We start from the raw sequence: 10,007 nt of genomic DNA, 5'->3' as shown, positions 1-10,007 counted from the left end.
AAGAAAAATAGGCTTTAAAAAGAGACACCAGTGGTGATTTTTTTGGGCAAAAGGGTTCTTCCTAATTGAAAAGGAATCTCTGAAAATTTCCTTTAAATGGGCAGCTCCCTGTACAAATTAAAATGATTCGGAACGTTTCTAGAACACACTTCACTAAGTGAGATACACCTGTACTCATACCTTATCCGTCAAAACAATCTTTGTTTTCTCTCAAGCTAGGACTTGCACTATAGGACACGCCCCGTGCAGTGGTGGCAATGCGGAGGGTGGTGAAGGTGACTGAGTGGCAGCCAGGAGGGCACGTTCCCTTTCTCCGTCTCCCCAACCAGAACTTTGCAGCCTCCAGCGCAGACTCACCTTCCCGCTCCTTCTTTTTCCCGCCTCGACTCTTACTGCAACCCCCCACCCCCCTCGGTACGCCCTCTCTGCATCCCTCGGTCTTCCTTAGCTCTCACCCACCTCCCTTCCCCGCCCTCCGCCTTGCCTCGCCCGACGCCCGCAGAGTAGCAGCCGGCAGCCCGCGCGCCCCGTTGCGGCCCGGGGCTCCGGGGCATGCGCTCTGCGGCGCCGCCGCCCTCCCCCACCCGTCCCGCGGCAGAGTTATGCCAAGAATGTGAGGAGCCCGCGAGGGCCAGTGTCGGTCATGGGGAGCCGCCGCCGCCGCCGCCGCCGCGAGCGCGGCTTCCTCCTGTGCGGGACTCCGAGCTGTCCCCGCACCAGGGGCGAGCCTGGCTGCTGAGGCAGAGGGGGATGACGGACCCTTTGAGGAGGACGCTGTCCAGGCTCCGGGGGAGGCGGGGTCCTCGTGCCGCCGGGGGGCCCGGGCGCCGGGTGGCCACAGCAGCCACCGTGGCGGCCTCTTCGGCTGCCGAGGGAGATGCCGGGGGTGTTCCGGCCGGGCCCCTACGCGAGCGCGCCGGCGGAGCCCGGCCGAGCCTGGAGCGACCGCCGCCGTCGCCTCAGGCGTGGGGTCCTGAGGCGCGGGTCCCGGGAGGGCGGCCGGAGAGGTCGGGGGCGCTCGGGCCTCGGCCGCGCGGCGGGAAGGAGGCCGCACCCTCGGGCCGCGGGCTCACTCGCGCCTCTCTGCACGCTCCGCCGGGCTCCGAGGGCAGCGTAGAGGACGAGGAGGACGACGCCGACTACTACGAGAACCTGCCCGGCGGCTCCCAGCCCGCGCCGGAGCCTGAGGGGGCGGAGGCGGAGCGGTGGCCCCCGCCTCCCCCGGCCGCTGGCTCCTCCCCAGGGGCGGAGGGCGGCCGTCTGGAGACAGGCAGGCTGCAGACCCAGTTGCGAGAGGCCTATTATCTGCTGATCCAGGCCATGCACGACCTGCCCCCTGACTCGGGCAGGCGGCAGGGCGACCGGGGCAGGGCGGATCGCGGCTGCCCTGCGGGAGCCCGGGCTCCGGGCCAGCCGCCTTCCCCCTGCGGCGCGGCGGCCCGCCGAGCCTGCCCCCGAGACTGCGAGCGGGGAGGCGGCGACTGCCCTTGGCAGCAGGTGTCCCCGCCCCGGTCGCCTCCGAGGGAGTCGGGGGGAGGCCGCCCGCGGACTCCTCGGATGCGGCTGCCCTGCAGCAGAAGCCTCGACAGCCTCCGCGTGGGTGCCAAGCCGCCTCCCTTACAGCGGTGGCGGAGCGACAGCTGGATCAGGTGCGGCGCGCGCGGGGAACCGGACGAGCCCCCGCCACGTGGAGGCGGGATGGACGGCTGGAGCGGAGGCAGCTCCCGGGCCGCGGCGCCCTCCGGCCTCCGGCCTCCCAGCTCCGAGGACCCCCGCCGCTCCTCGGGAAGCCGCAGCAAAGAAGACGGCCAGGAGGGGCTCCCCTTCCTCAAACCGCCCGCGGTGACAGTCAAGAAGCTGCAGAAGTGGATGTACAAAGGACGCCTGCTGTCTCTGGGAATGAAGGGTCGCGCTCGTAGGACACCCCCCGAAGTCACCCGAGCGCAGGCAACGTCTCCAAATCTGGGCGCTTTGAAAATGCGGGAAAGCCAAGTCGTCTCGGTGCCGCCAGACCAAAGGATTACGCTGACAGGTAGGATACCTTGCAATCAAAATGTGTTTACAGACCGGGCTTCTGTCTTAAGAGCGAAGAAGAAGGTATGGTTTTGCAGACTACGGTACGTGTCGGTGCCAAAGTGAGGGTCACGTCAGTGGCAGCCTAATGCCATTTCCAGGTTACCTAGTATAATGCCTTATCTCGGGTTTGTTTGTTTATTTGTTTGTTTTTTTTAAGACAGTGGCATGAGGAACTTGGGGTTTTTGTTTTTTCTTCTCTAAGAACCAGTGTACCTAGTTCTAAGCGCAACAGTGAGTAAAGGTTAAGTTCACCACACTTTGCTTTCCAGTCTCGGCTTAAGAGTTGGCCGGCGCTGCCTTGACTTTTATTCTTTGTAGCTCTGGGCTAATCTGTAGACTTTTGTGGAGTTTGTGAATTTGAATTTGATCCAAGTTAGACTTTATGGGCTTCATAAACTGTCATTTTACTCATTACACCTCCCGGTCAGAAGCGTTTGTGTACACAGATACACACAACCAAAACCCAAAACCCAACCAAACCGAGAAAACTATCATGGTAATACTTCTTTTTAGTCAGGTAGGATTTCACCTTTCTTCTCTTCACCTTTCCCTCCCCTCCCCCTCCCCCCTAAAAACATAACAATGTAGGTAATCTTATTATTGTGGAAAATGAAGGGCACTTGGATTTTAATCAGAAGAAAAGTATGTCTTATGTACTTTTTAAGAAAGTGTAGGCAGTTAAAGGAATTTGTAAAAAGTATATTTGTCCTAATAATAGGATTTTACTCCCTATTTTATATGTGTGTGATTTTTAGTTTTCACTGAAGGTTTAAGTTATCCATTCTAGAAATCTCTTATGTTGTAAATAGTAAAAGAATTCTCTTGTGAAAGAAGTACCTTTAAACTGAGCCAAAAACAACATGATCTTTCGGACTACACTTTTAAAGACTTTTAGTGAACATAATGACTTACATATCAGTAATACTTTAAAAAATATTAAATGCTGAAATGTAAAAGTATTCACAGTACTTGGCAGTTTCTCTGTTAAGAATTACAAATCCTACAGGACTAGGTTTGTACACATTAACTTTTTAAACCAATAAACACAAAACGGGGAGAAACAAAGTTCACAAAACTTTTTATTACACAATGAGGACAAATCAAAGAATTCACTTCAAGTGTATACAAAATGAGAAGTTCTTTTGAATCTATAAATCTCTAACCCACACCTGTCAATTTCCCTCAAATTTATTCCATTCCACCTGAATAAAAAGATAGTAGAATGTAAATTTTTGTGAAGAGAGGTGTACTTTATGCTAAGTTTATATTAAAATATGCATTTCCAGTAGTAAAGTATTTGTAATCATTTATTACGTTTTAGTGCTATTATATCTTTACCTCCACTGATTTTGGTTCAGTTAACTCTTTTTAAGACAGTTAATTTTTAGCCATAACAAAAATCTGTATAAAACTTCAGTAAAATATGTATTACCCTTTTGTTGCAAAGGTTAGACATTACTATCTGATGGCTTTTAACACCCTCAGTTGTTGTGTAAACATTGAAGTGTTTTAAAAGTAATAATAACTGTAGTAACTCTTAGGAATGAATTCATTGAATTTTTCATTGAGAAACTAATTAAATGAAACCAATTTTAAAAGAAATTAAATGACACATTAGAATTATTATGTGATGATATTTTAGATATTTCACAAGAAATCTAAACAAAAGCTTAGATAATCTCTGGTTTTAAAAACTTTCTCAGATGTTATTTCCTTTCAAATCATCAGTTCATCTTTTAGGAAAGATAAAAATAATTTGTGCAATGTTTATATATCTAGTATAGATTTGAAGAGTTAATTTTTTTTAAACTGTTTTTTATGAAGGTTATTTGAACTTATTAAAACCATTCTGAATACTTTGTGGGGTTTTCATATAATCTTTATTACTTCCCTCCCCTCCCCGCTCCATGGAGGTATGACAGCTGTTATTGCACAACAACAGCAAAAGCAAAAAAGGGGTTAAGTAGTTTGCCCAATGTCACTTAAACTAGTATTTGGTTTATGTATACTAGTATATAGATTCAAACTATTATGTGGATTCAAACTCAGGTCTTTATGACTCCAAAACCCCTATTTATATAAGGTCAAAGGGACTCTAAATTTCTTTAGAGGTTTGATCCAGTTAATTCTATTAAATTGCTTGGACTGAGGAGATGGATGGAATTTCAACAAGATTTAGAGGGGTAAGTAACTTCCTCAAAGTTGCAAAGAAGATGGGGGAATCCTAGAATAGGTTTAAAGTCTTTCTTTTAGTCAATTGCTTTATCCATCTTAAACCTTTACCTTTAAATGTTTAGTTCAAATTGTTTACTTGGATTCTACTTTTAATCATGTTTTCTAAAAAGTTAACTGGGCAGTCCCGATGAAGCAGTACATTCTTGGTTGTATAAAGATGTTAAATAGCTCAGAAGGGGACTTCCCTGGTGGCGCAGTGGTTAAGAATCTGCCTGCCAGTGTTGGGGACACAGATTCCAGCCCTGGTCCGGGAAGATCTCACATGCTGCGGAGCAACTAAGCCCGTGCGCCACAACTACTGAGCCTGTGCTCTAGAGCCCGCGAGCCACAACTACTGAGCCTGCCTGCCACAGTTACTGAAGCCCACACGCCTACAGCCTGTGCTCCGCAACAAGAGAAGCCACCGCAGTGAGAAGCCCGTGCACTGCAACGAAGAGTAGCCGCCTGCTCGCCACAACTAGAGAAAGCCCGCGCCAACAACGAAGACCCAATGCAGCCAAAAATAAATATAAATAAATAAATAAATGTATTAAAAAAAACAGCTTAGAAGGTTTATATCACATTTTTCTGTACAATATTATTTGTGGCGATGTTTTCTTTCAAAATAGTTATAGTTAGAATTTATAACACAGAATAACTATATAAGGAGCTAGAAATACCTAATCTACTTAGGTGTTTTGGAAATTTTTGAAGCTATATGACAAATGGAAGCCAAAATGATATTCAGTTTTGATTTCTGGCTCCTACTAAGAACCACTAAAACTTTTGATAGTATAATACTGCCAATGATTTGATGCAGTTGGGAATGTAGTGCTCACAGATTGACCAATTTGTTACTAATTGAGATGATTATTTAAGAAATCTAAAGTCATTACACATAGTAAATATTGTAAAGTTTCTTCAAGCCTTAAGGTTACAAAGGAATTTTAATCTATTTGCTGACTATACTTCATTATAACTCTTTATAAATAAGTTTTAATTAGCATATAGTACTCAAAAATAAATCGGAAAGCACTGGGTTGAGCTATTTTGGCCTTTTACTGCTTTAAAAATAATTAGCCTACTTTGACCCTACTCTTCTTGCTCCGTGATCTGTGAAAGAAAAAAAAATTTGGGCATGTAATATTCTGTTCAAAATCTTTAGACAGTTCTTTAAAGGTAGTATTAAATAGCTGGTGTGATCTTGTGCATTATATCTTAAAGTGAAGTTGACACTGTTAATGCAGATTTCTGTCTATTCCCTTCTCAAGTATTTGTAGCTTCAATTTCTTAACTTTATGAGCTACATTATCTGTATGAATTTTTCCAACAAATTCTTTTATGCATTAGCCCTTTCAAGACTAGTAACTATAGGCAAATACTTTTTGAGTGTCTTCTAGCTCTAAATTCTTCTGTTAGAAATTCTGCCATCGTGGCCCCAGAAGCAAGTGAGTCCATTTTTTTGTTTTTGTTTTTTGTTTTGGGAAGAGTGCCATAAAACATTGGAGTTGCTGGTGGCAGGAAAACATTGAGAGTTACAAATTCAGCAGAAAATAGTGTTGTGTTGATTTTTGAAAGTCCTCCATTTCTAAGTGGTGTTTATGTTTTGAGAATCCTAAGGCTGTTTTCCAGACCTTTGCCACTCAACGTGTGGTTCGCAGTTATAGAGCAGAGCTTTTCAAACTTAATGTGTATATGAATTCTCTGAAAGTCTTGTTAAAATGAAGATTTAATATGTATGGGGGTGGGACCTTGAGATTCTGCATTTTAACGAACTCGCAGTGTAGATGCTGCTGTTTGGTACACACTTTGAGTAGTAGGCTCTAGAATTCTCAGTATCTCAATCACCTATCTTGATACATTTTAAAAAGTTTTGAAAAAGCATTCTACTTTATTCTGATACTTGATACTTAAACTAACCCCTCTTAGAGCAAAGCACTTGAGCTCTTTCTGCTTCAGTTTTATGTGTATGAATTTATACTTACTACTTATGTATGACAAGTTTAAGCAGATCCCTCCATGTTAGTCTCATCTTGCACCAACAAAAGTGAGATTTTAGAATCTGCAAGAGAGAATGCCATATAGTGTAATGGCTAATAGAATAGAGATTCTGGGTTTCTGATCAAATCTACCACTTACCAGCCTTATGACCTTGGACAAGTTACTCAGCTCTGCATAGCCTCAGTCCTCAGGTTGCTGTGATGATGAAAAAAGATAATCCATTTGGTACCATGCCTGGCACTTAGCTGTTATCAAGAGAAAGGCAAGCAGGCTTTGTGAAAATATATTAGGATTCTGGATAGAGAGTGAAATGATCTGAAGTTGAGAAGGACTGCTTTAGGGAGCATTGGGAATTGAACTAGAGGACACCACTTTAGGAGCACTTATTTATTCTACTCATCTTTTCTTCTGTGCTTCTTTTCTCTTGTTCCTCCTCATTACTTTCAGGGAACTGAAAAGCGTCTCAAAGTTTCCTTCTCTACTTTCCTGTCCCCAAAGCTAGCACACAGCTTTTTTCTTAAGAGTTTTTATTGCTAGTCACAAGGGAGGAAAAATAAAAGATAGAAAAATACCTTTTTTCTTTTCATTGTACCCCTCTCCTCATTTAGATTTATCTGGGGAAGATAAAGACATACATATAAACACACTCATATGTAAACCTAAGGCTTAAGTTTATTCTAGTAATTTCATTTGGGCTGCCAAGCTTGACTCTATAAGCAGGGCTGCTTTTATTTATTTAAGCTCAAATACATTGTTCATAAGAATGCTTTTATTTAGGATTTTTAAAAGAGAAGTAAGCTAAAACAACAGTTTGTTTTTGCAGTAGAATGTTTTAAATGATGAAAAGATGTTGTAGATACTGTACATTTTCAATGAGGGCTGCAGTACATAATTTCCCAGAAAGTTTGCTGTTGATTTTGATCTGGGGCACTAGTTAAATGTTTAGTAATAGTAACTCATCTAGATTTATTATGAAATACGTAATAGTTGAGAACACAAAATTGGCTTGAGTAGTTCACCACTATGTAAATATTTTTCTGAGTGAAAAACTTTTAATTGCTACTTCCGCATTCTCTTACAGATTTTCAAGGAAAATGACTTTAATTAGAGTCTGATAGTTATACCATAACGTGTATAGTTGCAAGAGAATAAAGACTTTTTTGCCTTGCAACTTTGCACACTTATTTTTATATCTTTTTTACTTTTGTCTTCTTTCAACATATAAATATATAAATGTCAAAATATATATATACACACACACATATATATAAAATTTGAAGCTAAAGGTAACTTTTACATTTATGCCAGTAAGGTTTAACATTAATTTTAGCATAAATGGGGAGTGAAGAGAAGATGGTAAATAGTTTTCCATTTCTGTGTAACTTATATTCATATGCATCCATTTAATTAACTGAGATAAAAATGAAATGCTTTAAGTTATATATAAATAATTGCCCAAGTAAAATTTTCTACCTTGAATAATGTGTCGCTTATATTCAGTTTTAATAACGGAATAAATTTGGTTTTTATCAGAACGTATAATAATGTACTTCTTTATCTCTAAATTTAAACTTCAGCATTATGTGTTTTTAAATATTCAGCAATAGCAAGCAGACTGTTTCATCTCAAGTTTATGTAGTTTGTAGTTTCATGAAAAATAGTTGTATTGTGTCTCACGATGTAATTATTCCTTTTAATATTACATATTCATTACATATCAATAGATGTATCGGTTTAAATATGGGATACTGGTAGCTTTATTTTTCTCATTGTAGTTCCTTGGAATATAGTACAAGTAGAAGCATGTTTATTTCATTTACAATGTACATCAAAAAACTCTGAAAGGGGCTTCCCTGGTGGCTCAGTGGTTGAGAGTCCGCCTGCCGATGCAGGGGACACGGGTTCGTGCCCTGCGCTGGGAAGATCCCTCATGTCGCGGAGTGGCTGGGCCCGTGAGCCATGGCCGCTGAGCCTGCGCGTCCGGAGCCTGTGCTCTGCGGCGCGAGAGAGGCCCGCGTACCGCAAAAAAAAAAAAAAAAAAAAAAAAATCATAGTAGGTCCTTTTTTTTTTTTTTTTTTTTTTTTGCTGTATGCGGGCCTCTTACTGTTGTGGCCTCTCCCGTTGCGGAGTACAGGCTCTGGACCCGCAGGCTCAGTGGCCATGGCTCACTGGCTCACGGGCCCAGCCGCAACGGGGCACGAGCCCGTGTCCCCTGCATCGGCAGGTGGACTCTCAACCACTGCGCCACTAGGGAAGCCCGTAGGTCCTTTTTTTTTTTTTTTAGAAAAAAAAGGTCTATAATCAGTTTAGTTTTTTTTGTTGTTGTAGAAGTAAAGTTGATTTACAATGTTATGTTAGTTTCAGGTATACAGCACAGAGATTCAGTTATATATATATATATATATATATATATATATATTCTTTTTTCAGATTCTTTTCCCTTATAGGTTATTACAAAATATTAAGTATAGTTCCCTGTGTTATAACGTAGGTCCTTGTTTGCCTATTTCATACATAGTCATGGATGTCTGTTAATTGCAAACTCCTAATTTATCCCCCCCACTTTCCCCTTTGGTAATCGTAAGTTTGTTTTCTATGTCTGTGAGTCTGTTTCTGTTTTGGAAATAAGTTCATTTGTATCTTTTTTTAGATTCCACATAAAAGTGATGTCGTATGATATTTGTCTTTGTCAGACTTACTTCACTTAGTATAATAATCTAGTCTATAGTCCATCCATGTTGCTGCAAATGACATTATTTCATTGTTTTTTATGGCTAAGTAATATTCCATTGTGTGTGTGTGTGTGTATATATATATATATATATATATATATATATATACACACACACAGACACACACACCACATCTTCTTTATCCATTCATCTGTCAATGAACACTTAGGTTGCTTCCATATCTTGGCTATTGTAAATAGTGCTGCTATGAACATTGGGGTGCAGGTGTCTTTTTGAATTAGAGGTTTTGCCTTTTCTGGATATATGTCCAGGACCGTTCTTAATTTTAAGTGTAAAGAAGACAGAACCATAGAAAGACTCTTGAATCTTCAGGTTTCATTAGTTAAATTAAATCAAATCAAGATATTTATTGACTATTTGTTACACGTTTGCATGTTAAATCCTGGAGAGTGGAGGTGGGTATCCTTTAGTTAGTAGCCCAGGTGTACTACAAACTTTGGAGTCAGAAGTTTGTTTTGAGTGCTGCCTCTTCCATTTACCAACAGGTGATCTCAGGCAAGTTACTTGACTTTTCTGAGTAGTTTTCTAAGTATTGCAAACATTATTTTACTTAATCCCAGGAGCCACCCTATAAAGTTAACTTGGTGGATATTATCATAATGCTCAAGAGGGACACCTACTTCCCTACTTTTAGTGGGTAGCATGGTGTAGGGGAGACAGGTGAGAGCAAGGATTTTAAGGTTAGACAGGCTTAAATTTGAATTCTATGGCTAGCACCTTGGCCATATTCCACATATGTTTGAGGCTCATGGAAATAATCCTACCTGTTTCAGAATTGTTGTGGAGGTTAAAGGAGGTTAAGGGCTTTCTTACTGCTTTATCTCTTGTTCCTGCCGCATAATAGGCGCTCAATAAATATTTCTTGAGTAAATGAATATCTGGCATAGTAGACATTCATGAGAGGTTCCTTCCCTTCTGATTCTTAGTCTGTTCCTCTATTCCTGCCTCTGGAACTATTGAAC

General features: G+C 42.0%; 1 protein-coding gene across 3 annotated transcripts in view; it reads left to right on the top strand.

Annotated features, from left to right (window-relative positions):
• Window positions 1-589: 589 nt before the first annotated feature.
• SYDE2 (synapse defective Rho GTPase homolog 2) overlaps window positions 590-10,007 on the top strand; it is a 49,335-nt gene continuing 39,917 nt past the window's right edge. For 2 of the 3 annotated variants that reach the window (XM_079921323.1, XM_079921324.1), the window contains exon 1: window positions 621-2,032. In XM_079921323.1, the coding sequence (XP_079777449.1) occupies window positions 751-2,032 (1,282 nt within the window). In that variant the 5' untranslated portion in view covers window positions 621-750. Of the gene's footprint in view, window positions 2,033-10,007 lie in introns of all 3 variants that reach the window. The other variant, XM_079921322.1, reaches the window with a different exon arrangement.

This window comes from Stenella coeruleoalba (assembly GCF_951394435.1).
Source record: "Stenella coeruleoalba genome assembly, chromosome: 1".
Lineage (NCBI taxonomy): Eukaryota > Metazoa > Chordata > Mammalia > Artiodactyla > Delphinidae > Stenella > Stenella coeruleoalba.
Note: the sequence above shows the minus strand (reverse complement) of the source record. Positions and strands in the feature narration are given on the sequence as shown.